We start from the raw sequence: 24,920 nt of genomic DNA on the forward strand, positions 1-24,920 counted from the left end.
GTTACTTTTAATCCTTAAGTTCTATTACGTAATGATGGCTGTGGCAACTTTAAAATTTCTGGGAGCCTTAGAATGAGCTGTACAGTTATGATTTACAAACTAAGCCCATTTCTTTCCTGGTAGTCTGTGAAAACATGTAATGTATGACCTTTTTGTAATGGATTATAATCACCAGTGTTTTTAATACCACAGCCTTTAAATGCTTTTAGGAAAGCAGTTTCACAAAGTGTGATGTCTTTTATTACTTCAATGTGTAGTGATGCTATCCATACAGAATACTTAAAATGTATAGTTCTAATATTGCACTATCTGACTAGGGAGTGTAGATTTATAGGGTTTTATTTTTGAAGGATGATGATATTGGAAGGATAACAATGAGTCATTTAAAAAGATGCACTAGGGAAGGTCTTCTCCATTCCATCACTGTGGACTTGGAGCATCCTTTGTCAACACTGCTTTTTGTTGTCAGTCTCATACCCTTTCCCTCCTCCTGCATCTCTGTTGCTGTTGGATGCTGTGCTGAAGTTTAAAGACTTCCCAGTTCAGATGAATGGAGTTCTCTTGAGGTTTGATGTGGACCAGGAGATACACCTTATTCACTGGTGTCCGTGGATCTGAACCTGTATATGTTATTTCCTCTGGACAAAAAATAATTTGGATTTGCATAATCATGACCTACTTCAGTCTGAAAGTAACTATTAGGAGACTATAGTTGTGTCAACATCCTTAAAATGGAGGTCAAGCTTTGGAAGTAAAGCAAACCAGTAGGAAAGAGACTAACAGGCATAAAAACCAGGAGAGCAGTTGGGAGGCTTGTGTAGTCTGGTGGAAACATCTAGTCTTGGGACAGAAAATACTGTATTGCTCTGAGGGCTTCTTAAGCTCTGATGCTCGTTGAGTAATTTCCTTGTATGTGGAAAACATGAAGCAAAGGAATGACTTGCTATGCTTGCTCAAAGTGGCAGTGTCTGTCCGCTGCCCCATGCAAGGGCCCTGGGAGCATCCCACTTTGGCTGTGAGAATAGGGACACTGGTGCAGCCAGGAGCAGCCTCTGTCCCACTGTAATGTGGGGAGAGGCTCCCAGTAGGGTTGTGGGAGTCTGCAGCCAGCACTGTAACTGGCTCTTGGGGGCTGCTTTTGGTGCAGCCCCTGTGTGGCTGTGGCTCCTGAATCTACAGGACACAAAGGTCTCTGTTGGCTGGCAACACCCCATCCCAGGGAGGTGCCAGCCCAGTGCCCAGGGCTGGAGCAGCCCTGGTGCCCCCAGCTGCCCCATTGCCAGCAGGGATGGTGGGGTGAGCCCTGTCCTGCTGCTCCCTTGGTGCCTCCCAGCCCATAAGGGACACCAGCAGCCCCTGATGGCACATAACCCTTCAGATGAACATATCACATGGGTGTGCTTCTCAGAGGAGAGACTCATGGAAGAGGGAGATTTTTGGGAGGGTGTTGTTTACTTGAGAAGCAGCTTCTTTCCTTTCTTCTACTCCTAGTCCTCCCTCCAAAAAAGAAAAAACAGCTTAGTTGGCAAAAAAGAAAGGGGATGAGACAAAGGAATGTAGGAAAAAAGACAGTGGAAGGAATGTTTTAATTGAGAAGGAGATGGGGGGGCTGTGGGAAGAGCTAAGAAACAGATGTGGTTGGCTTCACTTCAAGCAAGTTTTATGCATTCAAAATTCTTGGCTGCCAGCTAAAATGATGCTGGTTAATTACCTTTAAATAGACTGGTAGCGAGTAGGAATAGAGAAATACAACCCTAACACCCTTCTCTCCAAATAGGCCAAATTGTTTTCTTGTCTATGTGGGGAAGAAATTGTCTGTGTCTCAGGATTTTAGATTATTTATTGCTATAATTTTTTGTAAATCTTGAATTACTGAGCAACTGCAGATACATCAAATCTACTTCAAGCATGTGAATTTTACAGAGGTAAGCAGAAGTTACAGATGCACATTTTTCAAATTCTAATATTTGCTTTTTTCCACCGTCCTACAGACATAGGGCTGGGCAGTGACTCTGTATGTGCACGTCCCTCATCTCATCGGATAAAATCCTTTGATTCTCTGGGATCCCAGTCTTCACACAGTAGAACTTCAAAACTCTTTCAGGGACAGTATCGGAGTTTGGTAAGTTCTGGAAGAATCAAACATGCTGTGGTGAGATTTTCTTTCCCTTTTTGTTCCCTTTTTTTAAAAATGAATTTTCTAAGTAAATTATAGTGTAGCAAAGTAACTATTTCCTCTCTTTCACTTTGTATTTTTAGCCTGTGAGTTTATTTTTGCAGCTTTTCATATGATGTTTCAAAATACATGCAGCTTTTTGTGGACTTATAATTATTTTTTCCCTCTTTAGTGTTCCATGTTGTCTGCATGGACAGTATCTTCCTGGATTTACGCTTTTCTTTTCGATATAAGGACTTGCTTTTCCAAAGGCAAAAATCTCCTTTTCTCTCTGTCTCTGAGTTTAGGGGTGATGATTGAAGGTAATTCAAACCTCAGTGGAGGTGATACTTCTAACCTTTGCAGTAGTGGTAGTTGTTCCTGTTTTCTGTTGTATTTCAAGGTTGATCCTTCTACTTGCCTTCAGCTAACTGAGTGGTATGGACCATTGTTTTATAGTACAGCTGAAATCAGGGCTGCATACCTCATGGAAATTGTGATAAAACATGCTTTTAGTCGCTGAAGGTTTGCAAGGAGGGTTCAGATCCATAACAAAAGCTGCTTTTTCCGAGGCTTTCTTAGGTGTGGTGTAATGTGTTTTCTCTGGTAGCAGAGCCTTTGCAATTTCTTGCCCTAGGCCACTAATTCAGGCTCTCATTCTGTTCACAGCCCACTCAGTTTTGTGGATGCAGCAATTGGTGGGACAAGCTGTTAGCTGGATCACTGAAGTCATCAGTGTTTTCAGTATTTCTGTCACTTCAGTGATCTGAGTTGCTCTACACAAAGTCAGAGCAGAGAAGTTCAAGAAGGAAGGAAAGAGAACTAATGGCCAAACCCAAGAAATTACTAGTTTGGTTTTGTTGCTGTAGATGATCAGTTTGGAACTGTTCTCACCAAGCTTATAGTCATTTCCTCTGCTGGAAAGCCATCCTGGCAAGGAAAGGGATTGTAGTTGATCTCATTGTGCAGTGTTTCTGCTTATTTTGTGGCTTTTTACCATTTACTAAAGCAAAACATTTTCATTTGTTGAGCAAAGTGGATGGAAGCATGTGATGTACAAGCAGAGAACTAAGGCAGAGGCACTTGTTTGAAAACATGCCGATCAAATTGTTAAACACTGGGAGTTATAGTATCTTGTGGCTTTCTGCATATTTTCAAAGTTGTGTTTGCCCTCATTTTCCTGTAGTTTGTCAGCCAACTCTGGTGGAAGTTATATTGAGCTTTGATACAGTAACATGGTTGCTGGGGTTATGAGTTAAGCTGACATGTTATAAGATCCCAGTGACAATATGCAGTGTTTTGATTATGTCAACTGTGGAGACAACATGTAGGTGAAGTTTTTCTACCTGGATAGCTGACTAGGATTATTCACACAGTCATTTTCTCACTAAGCTACTTTTTTAGCTATACAGGTATTGATCCTTAGTTATGATAGAGACAGACATGATTTGTAGTCCTGTTCTCTCAGTTCCGATGCATACATTTAAAGCTGTCCAAGTATTGCACTTTCTTAGCATAAAGGTTTGCCCAAACTCTCATGAAATGCTTGAATGATGCTGATACTTAAAATTGACGTTCAAGGACAAAATGCTGAATTTGAACATCATTGATTTGAAAGACTTATTAGTTACTTCTAAGAACATTTAATTGTTAGGACAGAGGGATAATCTACCTTTATATCTGTGGTAGGGGGTGAGTATGCATACATAGTATTATATGGACAGCTGCAAGTCTGACATGCTGCAGGCTTCCAGCTTTGCTAACCTTGAAAGAAATGATTTGTGAGTACTTATTCAAGGTAAATTGCATAACTCTTCATAGGTTTTGTGAAAGAACTCTCTCCTTCTCCATTGGAAGGCCACGGAGGCTTGCACCTTCAGCTATGGAACCCTCCAGCCTGATCTGTTACAGGAAAAAAGGAAAAGGTTTTGAGCTGCAAGCTCAAAATATATCAGAGATTAATTTAAACCCAGCTCAGTTTCCTCCTCTTTGCAGCACAGAAAATTTTAGGAAGTAACTCTAATGTAAAGCCTTTGCTTCTTTGTAGTTGTCAAAGGCAGTTTCAGTTTATGCTAGTTAGAGAAAATGTATGTGGATTTTTCTTTTTTTTTTTTTGTGAGAGTAATAATAATTCTCATTTTGGGTCTGTTCACTCCTTCTGATTTGAATAAGACTGTATACTTCCATGGCTTATAAAAATGCATAGGTTAAAAATGACAGAAATACTGAAAATGCTAAATTGCTCCTTATAAAGGCTTTTGAGTGAAAATGTGTGGGGACTGTTGTGTGTGGAGGAAAGGCTATTTCCATTTTATGGGTATTTCTGTTTTGCTCATGGAAATATTACTTAAATCTTTAATCATTTTATTCTTTGTTTTCCCTTACTAGGACATGACAGATAACGGCAACCATCAGTTGGTGGTGAGAGCAAAATTTAACTTTCAACAGACAAATGAAGATGAACTTTCTTTTTCAAAAGGCGATATTATTCATGTTACAAGAGTGGAAGAAGGAGGCTGGTGGGAAGGAACCTTAAATGGAAAAACAGGGTGGTTTCCAAGCAACTACGTACGAGAAATAAAATCAAATGGTGAGTTTTGAAGGGGCATATTTGCAGAAATTCTTGCTTTGCATAGAGTTTGATGGTTGGTTGATTTATTAAAATTTCTAATGCTTTTTGTTTAAGCTTGACTTTGCTGTGAATGAAGTTCAGTAAATAATCATTAATGCACAGGAACTTGTACTTCCCCACCTCAGTTCTATATAGAATGCTCAGAGGCTTCTGAATTAGCAGTAAGTGTGCTACTCCCCATTCTGTTTGCTTGTCTGTCACATTTGGGCTGCTCTCACTTCCTTGGTTCGAATTCCTAGAATTTGGAATTTTCACTCAGATGCTGTGCCATTATTTGAATTGGTGCTTTGGGTTTAAACAGTGAGAGATTTTGTACAAAAACCAAAAAAATGAACCAGAAAAAATCCCCAAACCAACCAAGAAAATTACTCAACACATCCCATTACTTAGAAATAAACAACTGCAGGAAACAAACCCAATTCTATCAAAATCTACTTCTGAAAGATAATGTATTTGTGATTTTTCTTTTTCTTTCTTGTCCATGTGCCTTCAGCTTTTCTTGATACAGACTTTATCCTTCCACTGAAGTTTTATTTTGAACTTTATACAGTGAAGTGTTTTCTGTAAATGTCATCTATATATCGGAAGTAATGTTCCTTTCTAATCCTCTAGGACATTGCTGTGGGTGACATAATTTCTCTGTCTCCTTTATTTCTGTTTTTTACCCCATGCCTTTCCTTGTCTCAGCTTATTTTCAGAGATCAGGGATAAGCCTGGTAGGATAAAATTACCCAGGGTCTCCGGAAGGCTTTACCACTCTTTCCTTTGTCACAGCTCCAGTGAAAACACACATCTTTTTGGGCCCTGCTAAAGTCATTGCAATGGCTTTTAAAACTTTTTTTTCCCATTATGAGGCAGCTATTCAGATGCCTGATTGCAAAGTGAGATTGTTGGAGCAAAACTCCGGTTTTAAACTTTCTCCTCCAGTTGCATCCTCTTATTTTCTTCCTTGATTTGCTGTCTAAGTCCTTTGCTGCAAAGTGCTAGTTTTAGATCTTCAGCTTCGTTGTCCTTTTCAACCAGATTCTCTTCGACGTGGTCGCAATGTAAAACTTGGCTTTAATGTTCTTTAGAGATCTCTCAGATGCTGCTTATCCTGAGATACAATTCTTTAAGCCTGTTTTTTGTCTGTAGTGTTGTAGCATCAGCCATGATTATCCTCTTTTCCCATTGTTATTCATTTAAATCATTGCTGTAGAGATCTTGTTTGGATTTCATCAGTTTTGATCTCTTTCAATTCCTGGACTGGAACCTGGGTAGGCAGTTAAGGCTACAAAATAGAAATAGCTTTAACAGTGAATATGAAAGAACCAGAAGTTATCAGTAACTGGAATTAAGTGGTTCTTGTTTTATTAAGAATACTGCACTTGGGTGAAGTAACTCTTAAGTAGGAAGAGACAACAAGCTGCAGTGCCAAGGTTAGTACCAAGTGCAGTCTGATGTTTGTGGCTCCTTGCCAACCCTGTCTGATCCCTGGGGCCGACATGGTTTTTAATTTGACTTCTTGCCCTCAGAAGAATTTTCTCCCAAGTCCTTTTCCCTACACTGTATAGGTGTATTCTCTCTGCCACAACAGTTTACCCCTTCTGGCTTCTGCAAGACTTCTTGCATTCTCGGAATGCTGTCTTGTATATTCAGTTTCTTCTGTGGAAGGGAATATGTGCCCATGAATTTTTCTTCTCAGGAAGCTTAGTTCATTGAGTATTACAAAGTTGAAATGACTGAGCTGTAGCTCACGAGCTTTCTCTGTTTTCTTCCTCCATTTTAAAATTTCTGTTTGGCTTTTTCCAGTACTTTATGGAACTTCACTTGTCCTCTCTGGTTTCAGATATGGATATAGCTAGTTCTCTTACTATCAAATCAGCACAACAGGTACTGTGTAATTTATCAAAATAGTCATTTTAACCTGCTTTTATGCATTTGTAGGTATATGTTTGAATTGTATGAAGTTGACTTTTTTATAAGGAGGATGGGGGGTGGTAGAAGGAAGCACGACATACCAAGAGCTTCTTAGCGTGTTTTTAACTGTGGAGTTGCAGATTAGCTTTACCCCTTCATGTATGTATGCATGCTGTGGAATGCTTTGTTGCTACTACCCTTATGACCATGTTAGGTGTATTTCAAATGGTGGCTTGACTTCTCCTAGTTGCTTTTGCTTCTTTTTGTGTGTGTGGTCAGTGTATATATTTGTGATATTTGATCCATGTCAGTTTGCATCTACTTTTCCTGTTTTTTCTTGGACATGCCACTAATTTTTAACAAAATTATCATTCTTGTGAGCCTTTTCTGCTTTTGTTGTCACTAGTGGGACTTCTTTTACCCATGCTTTCAAGTATACTGAATTCTTCTTACTTGAAGTCCATTGTTGCAATTTTTCTGCACTGTGTTTTTTAATTTTATTGGCTGTTTCCATGAAACTTGTTAGGAATATTTTTATTCTCGACTGGGTTTTGCTTTGTGGGTGTTGTTGAAGATCCTAGAGAAAGGGCTTTTCTATAATTCTCCTCCCTTCTGTATCCAAGTGCATTGTCACTGTGTGCTACTGTTGGATTTGCTTTGTTCTGCTGTCCTTGATGAAACAAGGATATAATGCTGTGTATTACAAAACTCTGAAGTTACTTGAATAGTGCTGGTGAGTGTTCATGAGAAGTATCATCTACGTTATATGTATGGTTTCACAGTCTCTGTTGCTTTCCTGTGTCCCTGCTCTTTGTTTGTCTTCATTAGGAGACTTGCCATTTCTTGAGTTGATAATCTTACACTGTCCATTTTTCTTGACTTCCTAGTAACAATATATACCTCACTTAAGGATTTTCCTAGTTCAGAAGTATTTTAAGTGCCTTCGTGCCTTAAGCATGAGGTTGAAACATAAAAGTGCTCTTTTTTCCTGTATTTTAAAATAATTAGTTAGGGCAACTTGCAGTCTTGCTAGGTCAAATTCCAAATGTGTTTTCTGTCAGTATTACAATGGATTGATTTTTGAAAAAAGATCCAGATAGGATTGTTGAAATATTCATTCTTGATTGAGGTCTCTATGAAAAATATGCTCATCCTGGACCTCTCATCTGTAAAATGTTCTGGCATTGACAGTATGATTCTACCCTTCTTCCTTCTCTGAAATGTAGCTGAAAATACTGCAAATAGTTAGAAATTTGGTGCAGGATGATGCATTATATAGAGAGCTCCTGAGACATGACTAAAACTCCTGGGTTTGACTAAATTAAATCCCCTCAGTCTGCTGTAACCTGACTTCTGCATATTGAGTAAAAGAAGAAATGAGTGGAGTTATTTATGCATGTGTATTTTTGTTTTAATTCCCACTACCTTCATAGGCATTAGATGTTCAGAGAAATGGATTTTTGTTCTAAATTAAAATCCTCTAGTGTAAAAAAGCTGTAGATACATAATCTTAGCTTGTACAGTGGCTCTGAAGTTAGATATTCAAGGAAGGGAAGAAAGATGTGTGGCCATGGAGCTGCCTTTACCCACATTGGTTTCTTAAAGGTTTTGTAAGAAAAGTAGGCTGCATTACATAAATTACACAAGCAGAACATATTATGGGATCTCATCGTAGTTGTGTCCATGTTATAACTTGTTTGTTTAACTGTGCCAGAGTGATTAGAGTTAGCACACAATGCTAATATAGGTATGAGGTGAGCTATGAATGGTTGTAGGGCACATACTGAGATTATTGAGCAAAGCACAGTGTTTTGTTTTCTTAGGCTGGACAGTGACTTTTACAGGGGAAAATAAATTTGGTTGAGATGGAAAACTGTTTTTGTTTTGCTTTTGAGTGTGTGTTTTTTCTGTCCCCCTCCCTGACCCAAAGGGAAAAAGAGGATTTGTTTAAAGCCTTGGTAGTTATGATCAGACATGTAAATATTAAAAGAAAAAGTAGTAATTTCTATTCAGGTATGTGCCTACACTGTAAGCTTAAAAAATATGGTCCATTTCTCTCTCCCTCCCTCGTGTGCATATATTTTCATTTCTGTTTTCAAACCCTGTAACATCTTACCTTTCTAAGTGTTCTTTGATCACTAGTCAGGAAGTACTTTGAAATGAAAGGATTTTGTTTTCATAGCTCTTCTGTTACATGTGACAGAGGGTAAAAGATAAATAATGTGTAAACTTGTTAAATATTTGACAGTGTGACCTTATTGAGGTTGTTTTTGCTTACATAAAATGGAGCAGGAAGGGATGAAGGTGTAGGAGGAGTCCTGTCTCTTCAAGTGCTGCTTCTGTCTCACACGGTAGTTAGAGAGAAGTGGAGACCTAGTTTTGAGGGTTCCCTTGCAATGAAAAGAAGAGTGGTTAGCCAGAATGGGATGTACTTGCTTAGCTACTGTCAGATGTTAATCAGATTTTTAAAAAAATCACATGGTCAGTTGCTGAGTTTTGTCCTAGCATAATCCCTTTAAATGACATGAGATTAGGCAGGAGGGAATATAGCTTTGTAAAAACTACATTTGATATGTCACAAACTTCATTCTAATTGTTTGCAGAAATTAATGTATCATTACTGCCCTAGCCTCTGTTATGCTTTGCTGGCAGTTATTAGTGTCAGGCCCAGTGCAATTTAGAGTGATAGTATTTCTTTTGGATGTTAAAAAAACAAAATCAGTGTGGGGAAAAGGTCAGAATATAGTGGAAGAGTAGCGTGTTGGCCGTTTCCATCCTGTAGTGCAGGAAAGGACAGATTATACTTTTAGCTTTGGGACAAAAAAAAGAAAAGGAACAGAAAAAATAACTAAAACCCCCCAAGAATGTTAGTTTTTCTCTTCCCAACCATGTACAGTCAGAGGACTATTTTGTTGTCTTATCAAATGTAACTCTATAGGCACAAATAAAATAGAGGTTAGGACCAGTGAATACTATTGGGGCAGAAGGGCTGCTAGTGGCTACTGCAGAGTGGAGCACTGCAGCAATGTCTGAGCCTTCTTGAGAACTGGGAACGAGTTCAGGCCTGCCCTCTGTATTTGGACTTGAACTGATTAGTCTAGGAAGAAGGAACTTGCTTGCAGCACTTCGCTGCTAGGGACCACATAGCTTTTGGTGTTCCAGTTGGCACATCCTTCTGCCCCTAATGTAGGATGAAATAGCCCAAATTGGATGTTTTTATCTGGATGATGCACCACGGTGCAGTAATCGCTGAAACATGAAGGAGTATTCTTGTTGCAGTAGGGCAAAAATGCTTTAATTAAGTATCTTCTGAAGGGAATAAATACTTTGTGGAGTAGCACGAAGTAGAGTGTTGCATGAAAATGAATGTGGTATAAACTGCAGGCAACATGACAAGACAGAATGTGGGAATGTCAAGTAATTTGAAGGCATGTAAATTAAAATAGAAGCAAAACATTCAAAGGACTGGGTCAATTATCTGTTTACAGCCAATTACATTGTGAAGAATAAGAACTTTTTTTAGGGAGTTCGTGATATCTTATATACTACTTAGTATATAAGATATCATATCTTATGTACTACTTAGGGAAAGGTTATAAAAACAGTTGCTTCCACTGAGGGTAATTATTTGCTGGAAGAGTAATGTTAAAAAGCCAGTGCTACCTTCATTCTCCACCCAAAAACGATCTGTTAAGTGAATTCTATCTGGTTACCATGAACCACTAGACACTTCAATGCATTATCAAGTGTAGCTGAGGTTAGTTGAATGTGATGCTTTGATCACAAGATAAATGGGCAGTGGTACCTTAGCTCTTGGTTTCAGTCACCAGCAGGATGCCATCTCTTCCTGTACTTGAGCAGATGCCTGCTTGCTTTGGATTTTATCATACACTGAGCCATTTTTGTTGTGCTTTCAATGCTGATGTAACATATACATTGTGACTGGGACAAAAGTGGGGAGATGGAAAAATCTTCTGTGTGGAAAGTGTTGGTGTCTGGCTGCGGTCACTCTCTTCCAGTGCTTTGAGAAACAGAGCTTCTGTGGAGTGGGCAAGGTGCCAGGGTTTTGTTGATGTTTCAAAAACTTATGGACTTCATAGACATAAAGACATAGTGTGCTGAATGGGGGTGATGCCTCATTGTAATGTTTAATGAAGTACGCTCTGTTTGCAAAAGTACTCTAATGTTGTATTACCAAGGATAATAAAAGACACTTAACTTAGCATAAACAAAGAAAGTGATTTCTTATGTGCCAGATCAGGATTTTCTTCTGTGTAATGCATTGTGCAATAAGCTAATTGCAACAAGACTGTTTCTTATTCCTCCTTATGAAGCAAGGCAGTGCTTGGAGGCAGAATACCAGACATGATAGACAGCTGGATTAATTTGCTGTGTCTAATTCTGTGTTTCTGCAATAGAAATGGCCTTTACATTTTGAAAGCTAAATGTTGATTATGGCTGTTCAGGCAAAATGATAGGAATGTGTGATTCTTTTTTTCTGTCCCGTCTTTAAATCTGAATTTGGACATCTATGTGTCTCTGATGGATAACTGAATCAGCTGAACAGCTGGCAATGTAAATAACTCTATGTTTCAGCAAAAAAATCTCCCACAGCTCTTCAGCTTACGAGAAGAGATGTATTTTTGCACCTTATAAGATGACAAAGAGCCAGAATTCTGTGATCAGCCAACTTTACAATGGTCAGACATCTGTATTATGATAAATTCAGTGACAAGTATTTACCTTTATCCTTAAATAACTCTTGTTTCTCCTTTCAAGACATCTGTATTATGATAAAATCAGTGACAAGTATTTACTTTTGTCCTTAAATAACTCTGGTTTCTCCTTTCATGCTTTTTGGCACATGATTAATAAACTCTTAGGTATTTAGTGAACCTGCAAGTCACTATGAATTATAGGATACGTCCAAGAACTTCCACAGAGAATGAAAGCAAATCACCAAGTTTATGTGAATGACATCATTTTCCTCATTCAGTATGAAGAAAACAAATTGTAATTGTTCCATAAAGAGTAGCATTACAGATGAATATATTGAGTAGCAATACATATGACATAATTTTTGGTTCTTTCACACTGAGTGTTTGATAGCAAATCTGCTTGAGTTTACGGCTTCATTCTAAGGGGGTGGGAGGAGTCCTGTCATTTGGAATTACTTGGCTGTGTAGCAGAGCATGGATGTACTGCTGGGCTGGTGGCTGAGAGCATCAGTGTTCCCAGCTGGATAACTGCTGGGTCTAACAGTTTTTGTGCTGTCAGCTTAGATCTGATGTGGGGTGGGTAGGCAGGGGATATTAAGCAAAAGGATTTTACTGTCATCCCTGAATGTGGAAAGGAGAATATTTAATTTTTTTGTCCCTGTTTGGCAGTTTTAAGACTGTATTTTACTTTTAGATTAGCTTCTTTGAAGGGGAGTTCCAGTGCAATACAGAACAAATCCCCTTAAAGATACTTGCATTTGTGTGCTCATGGGGCTTGAGCTGCTCTTCATGGACTGTTAGCTAAAGCCTCAGGCTGCCAGGCTGTCCTGGTACTGAAAATGACAGGGTGATCTGCACCTGGAGTCAGCTTGCCTGAGATGGAATCATGCATGGGCTGCAGCTGGGCAGCCTGAGGAAGGACTAAATTGCTCAGGAGAGGCTGATACCACAGGGACTGTTCTACTTCACTGGTCAGCTCTACTGTCCATGGGAATTTTCCATCGCTGACCCTTAGCTTGGCTGACTGGGTTTCTCCTGGAAAGGCAGGTCTGTATTTGAGACCTGCATAATTTATTCTTAGCCTGAGGTGTCAGGTAAACTAGAGTTAAATTATTCATATATCTTTATTAAAATGTGTTTGAAACAGGAGCCTGGTTTTAAAATAAAGGTAGAACTTTTAGTAGGTATGTTTTAATGCTCTTTGGTTTTGTTTGGGGCAGTTCAGTTGACAATTTGCTGTTTTATAGTTTCGATGCAAATTACTCAAATGCTTTTTTGAAATTTGTGTATTAGGCAAGCCTTTATTTAAAAAGCAAACAAAAATAAACAAACCAAAACACCATAATGTCCTGATAAACATAGTCTCACAAGCATTCTCAGTTGGTTGAGTGCACAGTCAAGTGTGAGAGATCAAAAAGAGAGGCTGTAAATCTTACTTGCTGTTTCTCCAGCATGCAGCATGATGCTTTTGATTCTCTCACCTCATGTTTGCTCCTCTGTGATAGACTTAGAGGAGTGGTAGTGGTGGGAGGGAAGGCTTAAGGGGTGTGTTTTCTCTGCCTCTCTGTTCTGGACCAGCACTTGGGTAATTTTCAGGACTGTTGTTTTGATCTTGCAGATTAATGTTGTCCTTCTAGGAAGAGCATGCATTACTGAGGGATAGATTCCCTATGGGATAATAGGGAGGATTTATTGTTATGAAGAACCCTTATCTTAAGTGCATAAGCATTTTTATTCTATATGTCAATAATAGCAAAAAATAATTTGTGTTAAAAGATGATTTTCTGGGCATAAGGTAAGTCAATTCATTAGTATAGTGTTCTGAATCTCTGTTTCAATGGGACTGTAATGTCTCACCTCTGGAATGTTCAGCTTGTGATTGGTCACTTGCTTTCACAGAGTACATTAAATTGATGCTAAAACTGAATACTACTATTGTTTGAAAGTGTGTATATACTTTGGAAATACCTGATACTTTTTTTTTCTGGTTTGTTTTTTTTTTTATTGCAGTTTATGACAACATTTTGTTTTTAAAAAATAATTTTGGAAAAGCCAGTTTCATTAACTGACTTTCTGGTTCCAGGAAAAAGAATGGGAGTTTTTCTACTTGGCTTCATTGAGCTAGAGTTTCAAGTTGTTGTCAACATATTCATTCTTTACCAGTAATTTCAAGTACAATTATGTATGTTTCTCAGTGAAGCACCATTTTCACTGTATCTGACGATAAATATTTTAAAGCAGTTTGTTTGACCTCTAGCGTTGAGCTGTGAAATTGCACCCCATTGACCCCAAAATATCTTATATTTCAGAAAAACCAGTCTCCCCCAAATCAGGTACATTGAAGAGTCCACCTAAGGGCTTTGATACATCTGCAATTAACAAAAGTTATTACAACGTGGTGAGTGATCTTTTTTTTTCCTCCATGTGAGCTATTATATACAGTACAATGTCATTTAACTAAATGCTCTTCTCTGCCCAAAAAAGGCAGTCTTGCCAGCAAGTACCAAAACTAGATAGGGGTATTGGTGCATTCTCATATAAACAAGATTGTTACTAGTTTAATAAAATATTACAGAGGTGGATTCATAAGCATGGTGCAAAATTATAGTCTAAAATAAACGAATGATTGGCATTTATGTAATATTATATTCATTTTACTTGTTTTGCTAGTTGTTAATTTCCCTTTTCTCTCCCAACCCCATATGCCATCAATATTCCCCAATCCCTACGAATTACTGAAATTCTGCTGTGTTAAAATGATTAAGTATATTTTTGTCCTTCTTGTTGAATATGAGATTGTTTCAAAATGCTCAATTTGCTTCCTTTGTATTCATGCTTGTAAATCAACTCTGTTGTTAACTTCAGTTACCTCTCCCTTACACCCTGGTGGATAGATTTCACAGCAAAGCAGTACAGCCAGAGTGAGTCTTTAACACATCCCCAGGAACTCTTAACCTAGTACTCAGACCTCTTCAGTAGATGCATGTAAGAAACATACTGAACTCTGTCTTTAAGCATTTTGTAACCACGTTGAGAATCGCCTATTTATTAAGTAGGTATATTGGGAAGTAAAAAAAAAAATCTTACTGTTTTTGTTAAGCACTGCTCCCTGCTGGTGTGAAACCAAACCACAACCTTGCTTTCCCTTTTCTTTCCAGAGGCTGTCATGGGTTTTCATGTTATATGCCAGTTTTTAACAAGGGTCATAAAGCATCATTTTATGCTTTCATCTTGTGTGGTTGTGGCATGAATAGCACCTGGAAGAATAGAGGTGTTTTGTCTTTAGTCCCTAACTGAAAGCTGTGAAGCAACCTCCTGCTTCTCTATCTGGCTTGCATCCCACCTCTGTCAGTAGCCTCAATCCTGTGGTGAAGAAAGAGCTGCAGTTCTTTGGCTACTGCATCCCACAACTGCTAGTCTCAGTGGAAAGCACCTGTGCAGGCACACCCTTCCTTCAAACTGCAGGAAGTAATGGCCTTACTGTGGTGTATCCAGTGACAAAATAGTGGTTTGATTTGTTTTTATTTTTTGTTTTTACTATATCTTTTTATAGTCTTTTTTTCTTTTTTTCGAAGTTGGTGTAGTGTATAGTAGCAAATTGTTGTTTTGATGTTCAGATGTGATTTTCAGTCCAAGTAAACTGAAGTGAATGCAGGACAGGAGAGGATTTTGTTCCTTCACTGGGTAGGAGACTGGTTTTACTTATGTTTAATCTGTATCTATATTGAATTTTTAATAGAAATAGATTAGCAGCTATCTTGAACAGCAGTCCTTTAGATTTGAGGGTTTGGTTTAATTAATTTATTTACTTATTTAAAGTAATTGGTAAATACATTCCTCTTTTACAATTTTATATTATTTTTTTCTTGATAAATCTTAGCATGATGAAAAGTAAAAGTTTCAGCTGTTTAATTTGGACTTTGCTAAAACTTCAGTTTGACTCTGACCGAAATGAATTGAGTCTTGTGGTTGCATATTTTACTTTGTAAGAGAAACACAGGCAATTTGAGAGGTGTGATTCAGTGAAAATAATAGAAGGTAAACGTTTGACATTTTTCAGGCACCTAAGTTACAATATACCATAAAATTTTGAAATATCACCTTTGTTTTTTGTGATTTTTATAGTTGTTCCCTGGACAACCTGTTACAATCATACGGGCTCAGGCTATTATACTTTAGGAAATACAGCTATAGCTGGCTTTTAAAGTAGTTTAATTAACAAAGAAAAAAACCCCAAACCCTAGTCACCATCGTATATCTACTCTCAGAATGAGTTTGTTTCTTCTCTTGCTCAGGTGCAACTTTCTTGGTGCACTTAATCTGATGTAATGAGATGCCAACTGCTTTGACTTGTAGTTACTTATTGACCATTGATGACCTTGTAGGGGGTGAAAATTACCAGTTCATAACAATATACATATATGTTATAAATTAGAGCACTGACACTAGAGTGCTGTTCTTAAGTCTGTCTGCAATGAATTGGATAATTGCCTTGTTTTCACATTTTTCCACAGTGTGGCAAACACCCCTACTTTTTTTTTAAACTCATCATTTTATTCTTCTGGTTTAGAAAATGCAAGGCTGTGCTGTAGCACACTTTGTTTCAGAGGAGTAAGATTGTACTGCTGTGTCTGAAACCCAAATTAGATATGTTGACATTTAGATTTTCTTGAGATACGCTATGTGCTTCTCACGGCAATATAGCTATAAAATATTTTTCATTATTATTAAATGTGTATCTACATGTTTTACATGTAGATAAGATAAATGACAAACCCATTTACTGAAACGAAACCTCAGTTTAACCTCTGAGTTGAGTTTTTGTTCTGTCTTAATATGTAAACCGCAGACATGAGACTTCCCTGTGCTATGTGTTATCAGTCTGCAGTGGTAAAGTTGAGGAAAAAGCAGAAGAGCTCCACATAAACTTCTGGCAACTGGTAGCTGAAAGGATGTAGCTCGAGTGAAGGAGTAAATATTAAAATCTGTGTTAAAGGCTCCCTTGATAACCAAGCTTGAATTGAAACTGGTACTCTGGGACTACATACTATTTTTGAGTTGTGGCTGTCCCCACATGGGGATGTGCTGACACCCCATAACCCTCATGGTTATTTATTGCTGTTTATCCTGGGAAAGGCTTTGTGCAGGCAGCACTTGAGGGTACATTTGTTGGACTGAAGACAAAATCAAAGGGCAGTTCCGAAAGTGGTAGGGGAGGCTCCCTTTCTGGGAGGAGGACTGGGATAGGTTAAGGAAAAGGTGCTTAATGTAAAGAGGAGACTGCTTTCCCTGCTTTCCTCTGCTCTTCAGCCCCCTGTAAACATGTTCTTCAGTTCTGTGGATTCACAGCTTTGTCTGGAGTTCATGAGACAAATCCCATGCTGTGTAGTCTCAGTGTGCTTAATTAATTGCTCCTTGCATGACGTGTTGCTGAGAAGACAGACATTTGTTATATATGTACACTTTGCCTGGCTGAGGAATAAAATGTCCTCCATAAAATGGTACAAGTCTACAGTAGTGTGTAATACGAACCAGACCTGTGATGAAGCATTTTTCGTGGAGAAGTAATTTAGTAACCTATTACTGAAGAAGTGGGTGTATTGTTGCATGTTATTCCCTGAAGACAGAGCAGGCATTGCTCTGAGTATTTTTTTTACTTGAGATCCCTTGAGAATTTATAACTTTGTATCTAAATAAAATTAGGTTCCCTCCATTTACAGTTGCTTGAGATTCAGCAGCTGTTCTAAAAGCAGGTGAAGAAATGAGCAAATTTCTCCAGTTATGAGTATTTGGATGACCTTGTTTCCTTTTAAGGGTTTGAGGATTAGTGGAAAATAAACTCTCCTTTTGAGGCTGCACTTTTAAAGTTGGATCAAGTTGTCTACTGAAGTTCATATAAGTTTTTGAGGATGCTCAAGATATGGTATATTTGTGCAGTGCTTTACATTGCCCCTCTCAAGAGTCTGTTTTAAGGAGTTAACTGTGCAAATTCTTATGATCCAGGACAATTACGTGCTGATCACCATTTTGCTCAACTATGTGATATTTTGGTTGAGTGCCATGCTACTCTGATAAAATGTGAATGTGCTACAGGATCGTACCCAAGTGTATCTCTGAACTCTGCCTTTTCTCCCACTGATTTGGAAGGTGATCATCTTCATATAGGTCAATTTAAATCAATTTTTTGGGTGGTAGTTATGGCCTTAGGGAGATGACTGTGGTTTTGTGTGACAGAATTGGTGACCATGCTTGAATTTTCCATGCCATGTGATTGAGGGAGCTGGTGCTGTCTCAGCTCAGTTATCTGTGCCTGCCATTCATCAGTGTTACAGACTGCAAAAGCTGCCACTTCAATGCTGCCCTTCTGGTACTCGCTTGTGTCTGTGCAAATGTTGTGATGGAGTTGTGGAAACAAGGGCTTTGAGGTCTCATGGGGTCTTGCAGCAGCCAGAATGCACAGAAAACAGGAAATGGAAGAAAGGTGATTATTTGATCATGCGGACAAGATGTGGATATGAGGAATGTAAGGGATTTCTGGTGCCAAAATACTGAGCCGCAGTACTGACTACTTGTCACTTCAAAGCACAGTCCAAGAGTTTAATCCTTATAGCTTCTCAGTGAGGTAGGTAAGTCAAGCTGGAGGAATGCAAGATATCACAGAAATTATGTTTTAGAGCTATGTAAGCAAGGGTATTCTTTAAAAAATCTATTCAAAGTAAAAATAAATGCTGTAGTCCGTGGAAACTGTACTTATTAAAAAGAAAGGGTAATAGATTTAATGTGTTCTGGGGACTGTTTAAACTGTGTTTATCTCAAGTATTGTGTAACACTGCGAACTACTAGAATAGCAAAGATATGTAAGTGCATCTGGTGCTCTGCACAGGTTTTGTATCATAGTTGTATTTACAGTGGCATTAATTTTCCTTTTTCCACTAATTGTCAGGTTGCTAATTGTAGTTTTTAAGTTTTCTTGTTAGTACCTCCCCCTGCCCTTGAGTCTTTTTCCTCCAATCCCATGTTCTCCATATGGCAAAGGAAATGCTCAAAGAAAAATCCAAACCAGCACAAGGAAACTAATGAAGTGTGTCCAACACGAAGCTAGTTTTATTTCGAGCTTTTCAGACAGCTGTTTATAGCAGGGAGAAAATGCTCCCTGCCTTATATTTGAGAAAATGGGGCAGCGGTGCAGCCTTTCAAGATCTCTAGCAAATTTGTTGCTTTTTGTCTTTCAGTGTCTTCTAATACTGTTTAGTTCTTCATCATGACACTGTGGGTTTGTCCCTGGCTTTTAGTCTCCTTTTCCCTACTAATTTTTCCTTCCAGTGTAATAACTTTGGACTGGGAGATTTTTGTAGGAAAAATCATATTGAAAAAGATTGGTCTTGCACTTAGTTTTGAACTTCATGGATGTTAAGTATATTACCATTTTAATGATTTGCTTTCTTTGTTTTAAATATATAAAAGAGAATATGGAGGTTAATTAGTGCTGTGATTGGCAGAGATATTTTATTTCCCTGGTCTAAATGGTAATAAACTCCTTAGCTTTTTTAAAATTTGTGTGCCCATATTGTACTTTATGCTGTAATTTCCCTAGTTAGTAGCCATAACTTTCCCTGTGACATTCTTCTGTCATAGTGTTTAGCAGAGAATGGAGACATTTTAATCTTCAGTTCAGGATTCAGATTTGCAACAAAAGAATGAACTAAAAAATGGTTTCTCTCTCTCTCCCCAAATGAATAGAAGCATTCAGGGAATACGCAGAATCAATGACACCAATGAAAGGAACAGTGAATTCTTCATTGGCATACTGAACTATTTAAAGTTATTTCATCAGGTTTGCGTTTAGGAATGAATGGCTTTTTTTATTTCCTAAGAAAGAGTATTGACTACAACAGTGAATAATGCACTCAATTACAGTCATTCCTATAAATGCTGTAATGAGATATTACTGTAGGCTTGACAAATATGGCATGTAACAAAATGAGGTTTGTGGTGTGGCTTATGACCAGTGAATAGCAAAAAGTTTTGGAAGTTCAGCTCTGTTCACTGAACTCCATTTAATTGTGATGATTCTCTTGCTAAATAACTTTTTGGAGGCAAAAAATGCCTTCTAAAAGCACAGTAGAACCTGATATTGGAGGATATGCTAAAGCAGACTCCCAGGAGATGGCCCAGTAAAATGCTTCCCTGTACATTCTTGGGGTTATTCTAGTTGTTTGATATATATTCAGTCAAAACCTAAGTGTGTGATGTATTTTATGAGTACCTGGCTTTGCATCAATCTATTGTAATTTTCCTCTGGTAGTGTACTCCCAGTGGAAGGTTAGGCAGCACTATTTAAAAATAATGTAACAGTGCTAATTGTGTTCATAAGTGAAGCTGGAAATAACTTGATCTTTGTTAATTTGTTAATATTCAGGTGTTCTAGCAGGTTATTCAGTGCATCAGAACACTTCACTACCAACATTAGTTGTAATGTGTTGTAATTGAGACTGAGAAAATGACACTGTTCGTTTCTCTTGCAACTTCTATTGTGCTTAACAATATTGTGCTCTGATGATCTGTGACTGTTCTGAAGTACATAGGAGGAATAATTACCCCTGGCTTAGGAAGAAAGCTCTGTGTAACTCGAATTTTGCAATAAAATGTGTAGTGATAATCCTCTTATTGTACCATTTTTTAAAATATGGTTAAAGGATGGCTCATCTTGAGTGTAGTGGTTTTTTTTTCCTCTGTGAATTTCATAGATGTATGATTTTCAGTGTAGAAGCCCTCAGTTAAGTTTTTCTCATGCAAAATAAATTTTAGTATGCTTTAAAACTGATATTGATATATCTGAAAAAGTACCAATTAGCAATTGTCATTTATTGTAGGTGCTACAAAACATATTAGAAACAGAAAATGAATATGCTAAGGAGCTGCAAACAATGCTTTCAAACTACCTGCGACCATTACAAGCCAGTGAAAAGTATGTGAGTTTGTTCTGTGTTTTAAATTAAACTTGAAATCTCTCATGTATTGGGGAGGGTTAACATGGTCAAAATGTCAATGTGTGAATTTACCTCTGTGGACTGTGTGATTCTTGAGGCAGGGCTTGCTTTTATTCAGTTTGCTTGCTGACTGAAACAGCCTGGTCCTTGATCTAAGAACCAGTAAGCATTTTCTTTTAATGCCATAGATTGTGTTAATGCACAGTTAAGTCAATAACTGCAAACCTAAACGTGTTTTATTTGCTTTGGCTCCAGGTTAACCTTGACAAATACTTCATACTTAATGGGAAATCTGGAAGAAATAAGTTCTTTCCAGCAAATGCTTGTACAGTCTTTAGAAGAATGCACCAAGTAAGTACTGTGCATACCAGATAGAGTAAAATTCTAACATGGAAATATATTTTGTTACTTTACTTGTTGCTTATTTTGTTGGGCATAGATTTTTGTTCCTCTCACTTGGAGTTGTTGCCAGAGCAGTACAGTAATAGATGCTTGGAGAATGTATTGATTGCTTGTACAGATACATATTGGCCCTAGGATGCAACTGCAAAGGTAGAAATTTTGATGTAGTTTAAAACACATGTATGAATTTTCATGATGGAATTGCATACCAGTCGGGAAGTGGTGGTTTTGGCTTTGGGGGCATGAATTTTAAGTATTTGCTTCAATATAAGAGTAAGAAAGAAAGAATGGAGGAACCTTATGTGATGGTGGAACGGTGGAGAAGGAGGTAAGTGACTTGGATGAAAGACACTGTATGAAAATGCTTGTGCTTAGTAATCTTCTGTCCTGAACAAAGGTGGTCATCAAAGTGTGCTGGGAGAGGTCTGCAGGATAGGCAGAAAGAGCAACCTGAATTAAATAAAACCCCTCAGTCTTTGTCCTATACCACGTAGGAAGCATGTAGTACAGAAAAAAGGGGATGGAGACATTTGTCCTTCTTGCTAGTTTAGGCTGAAGTGGTAATTCCGTATTTTTCAGCTTGTTACCTCAGCACTTGGGTGTATAAGAAAGAAGGTGACCATATTGCATTTGGATTGTTCTAACAATTTTCTGAAACTCCACTGAAAGCGTAATTTATGTTCTAACCTCAGTTGTGTCATTTTCCTTCCTTGTATTCTAGTTTTGTTTGATCACACGGTGAGCTAAGGCAACTTCATAATCCAAATTTTCTTGGGTTCTGCCAAGGAAGTAGTTTGAATTGCTACTGAGGGCTTAGACAATTTTCAGTCTACTGTGAGAATGAATTAATGTCTTGGATGGAGGAGAAAATACCTCTTTTGGCAACAGTGAGCTTTAGATCACCTCAGTAGGTCTTGTTTTGACCTCTCCCTCTTCTCCCCAGGCTACTCTGTGTGAAGAAGCAGCTTTGTCGTGACAAAAGTATAGTCTGCATCTTCACTAGGCAGTAACATATGCCTGGTACTGTTGCTGACTTCAGATCTCACGTCCTCCTACCACCTGCCTTCTGTCCCTCTCTCCTGCCTCTAGACAGCTCAGACCAGAGAGAAGGGAAGGGAGGATGTATAGTTCAGATGGCAGTTCAGCAGTGTAATGGAAACACTCTTGAAATGGTCTGTCTCTCATGCTGTGTGTGGGAGAGAAGGATAATCATTCTGGCAAGTTTGACTTGATCAGTTAAGTGTCAAAATCTCTGAAAGTGTCCATTTGTTGACTTACTCAAATGTTTCCTTTTCTTTCTTGTCACTGCTCTTTGTTGTGTCATTTGTTTGTTACCATGATTTTGTTTCTTTGTATCAGAAGATAGGGAAATTAAGTCCTTTGCATGAAACAGATTGTCATCTTTTAAAACTTTTTTTTAAGGTGGTCTTAAAAAGGAGAGGAGGAGAGTATATGCCTTTAAACAAATACTAATGCAAACTTCATTTTGACCTGGAATATAGGTTAATGTGATATCATAATGGAGCTTCAAGCTTAGAAAGCTTCATTAATAGTTCTGCTTTATTTAAACTGTATTAGAGCACCTTTTCGTAATACCCTTTATTTCTTCTTTCTACTAAGTGAAATGTTGCTGTGTAATAAAGTAGGAACATACTGGATACTAGTAGGTGGGCAGAGGAAGGAATGCCCTAGAGTTAATGAAGAATTATTGCAAATATTTTGTGTTATTTTAGTTTCATAAGTATGCTCATCATGCCAAGTTGTATTTTCAGTTTAATTTTCATCATAGCACATTGACCTGAGCATCCAGCATCCTCCTGTTTGGAATCTAATCCATCATGATTCCTATCATGTAGAAGAATGCATGCTTTGCTGCTTTTTTGCTTTATTTTTTTGCTTTTTTTTTTTTGTCATTTTGCCATGTTTTTTGGCTGTTGAACCTGTTCTGTAAACTCAGACTACCTCCTGGGCTGAAAATAGATTTTTTTTTTTTTTTTAAAATTTTTGGCAGAGAGCTTATAGTTCTATTGCTGAGGCCTTTGCGACATCCGATGTGGAGTTTATTCTAACTTGACATGTCAGAATGACCCAATGCTGTCATCCTGCCAGTTGTAGTACTGCCAGCCTACCTTGCTTGACAAATTCATTTCTTGGGTGCGAGAATTGAATGTTTTTTGAATCTGCACCCACCTTGAGACAGTTTGTCATTTGAGTTTTCTCTTTTAACAAGTCCTGGCATGTACTTTAGTGGCAGAATGTTTCCTGTGCTTTCCTTCTTTTTGCCTGCACCACTTTGGTTTATTTAATCCTTATGGTGTTAAACCTTGGATTGTGCTTTTTTGCAGAACGTATGATATTGTAGTGGGTACTTTGTGTGTCTCAGGGAAAGCAGTTGTTTGAATGTGGTTTGGGTTTAGTTGTGTGACACCCTCCCACCCTGCCCACAGCCTTGAAGCTCTTCTGGTTCATTACTAAAGGTTTGTCCTCTTTGAACTTGTCCAGGTTGGGGTTATTTCCACCTTTGCAACTTCTTCATTTACCAAACAAAAGTGGCACATGGAATAATCTAACTAGAATTGAGTGAGAATCTTCTGGCTGATAGGCTTCAAAGGTGCTTTTTTTGTCTGATGAACTTCCAGTGTGCTTATTTCATGGATGGAAAAGAACTGTAACAGACAAGACAGAGATGCTGTTGGAGTTTTCAGTTGCAAAAGAACAGATTTCTGACAGTGAAACAGTTCAAGAGTGCTCTGTGCAGTGGTCTCTTGAAGACAAAGAGTGGTCCAGTGCTCTAGGTCCCATCCCAGGTCTGTGGTCCTGTGCCCAAGATCAGTTCTGCAGTGGTTCCCACAGCAGAAGAGTCTCTGCAAACAAAGTCAGTGTCCATCAGGTGATCTCTGGCCTGATCTAAATTACCTCCATTGGAAGTATTGCTCTATGGGTATTTTTGTAGCAGGACATTGAACCTGATTTGATCTCATGCTCCAGAAAAGAGTCTTCCATTCACTTGGAAATAGCATCTGTCAGTCAATGGCTGTACTTCTCAATAAGGAGGGGCACATGACACCCAGGCTGGCTGGTGACACCAGCCTACATGGACTGCTAGGTATAATCTACTCTGTAGCAAATTGAAGTCTTTTATGTAGGATCACAGATTTACCTCCTTGTCCGTAACAGCCATTGCTGGGTTTTGTCCTCTCTTTTCCTCATGTCTCTGCTTTGACAGTTACAGTAACTGTGTTGTCTTTTTTCTGTATTTAAATACAAGCAGATACTTCATGTTTGGGGATGATCCTGAAGTGGAATGGAATTAAAAAAAACCACCCCAAACAACAAAAACAGAGGGGAAATGCCAGAGTGTGAGAGGGAGACGATTTAAATAGAATCCAAAACCCATTAGCATTTCAGGTTTGGTTTTGGAGTGCAAGTACAAATTAAGTCTGTTAAGGGTTTATCCCAGTATCAGCCCTTACTTTTGGTTATCAAGAGTATCAACAGGAATAAGGTTATCAATATTAAGGGAATTTGAACACAGTGTCTTTAGATATCCTGAAACAAACATGCATAGTAACTGATGTCTGAGAACTAAGAAAAATAGACAATTAGTGAAAGGTGTGATAGTGAAGAGAATGAAAATTAGACTGAAGGATTGTGAAGAAGTTGAATAGTGCCTCTGTGCAAACAGTAGCACAGAAAGTTGCAAAGTGGTCCCTTATTTTGGTAACCTTGTTAACTGTGAAGCCTCAGGAGATAACATCTAATCTTATTTTTCTTCACAAACTGCACCCTTTGGAATCATTAATCACAACTGTCCCATCATAATTTTTACGAACCATCACTTCTCACGGGTCTTTGCTGTCAGCTTTTAAGTTCAAGGCATTCTTTTACTGACCTACAAACATGGCAAACTTACCATTGATGCTTCATCTCCTTCAGGAGCTGAAATTCTGTTTATCTTTATGTGGAATGAGATGGAGAAGAGGAGAAAATGCCACCCTGGATAATTTAGTTTCCAGGTTGTGGCAGGTTCTGCAGGTGGCTGCCTGTATAAGTATGCATATATTTATGTATAGCAACATAGATTTCTTCATGAATGACACCCTTATGGTAACTACACAGTCAAG

General features: G+C 38.2%; 1 protein-coding gene across 6 annotated transcripts in view; it reads left to right on the forward strand.

Annotated features, from left to right (window-relative positions):
- Positions 1-24,920, forward strand: part of ARHGEF7 (Rho guanine nucleotide exchange factor 7) — a 118,284-nt gene that overhangs the window by 47,134 nt on the left and 46,230 nt on the right. For all 6 annotated transcript variants that reach the window (XM_085053034.1, XM_085053029.1, XM_085053056.1 and 3 more), the window contains exons 4-8: positions 1,992-2,122; positions 4,544-4,745; positions 13,714-13,802; positions 20,278-20,372; positions 20,650-20,745. In XM_085053034.1, coding sequence (XP_084909160.1) covers positions 1,992-2,122; positions 4,544-4,745; positions 13,714-13,802; positions 20,278-20,372; positions 20,650-20,745 — 613 coding nt within the window. The remainder of the gene's footprint in view (positions 1-1,991; positions 2,123-4,543; positions 4,746-13,713; positions 13,803-20,277; positions 20,373-20,649; positions 20,746-24,920) is intronic.

This window comes from Lichenostomus cassidix, chromosome 1 (genome assembly GCF_008360975.1).
Source record: "Lichenostomus cassidix isolate B80296 chromosome 1, HeHo_3.0, whole genome shotgun sequence".
In the NCBI taxonomy this organism is placed as follows: domain Eukaryota; kingdom Metazoa; phylum Chordata; class Aves; order Passeriformes; family Meliphagidae; genus Lichenostomus; species Lichenostomus cassidix.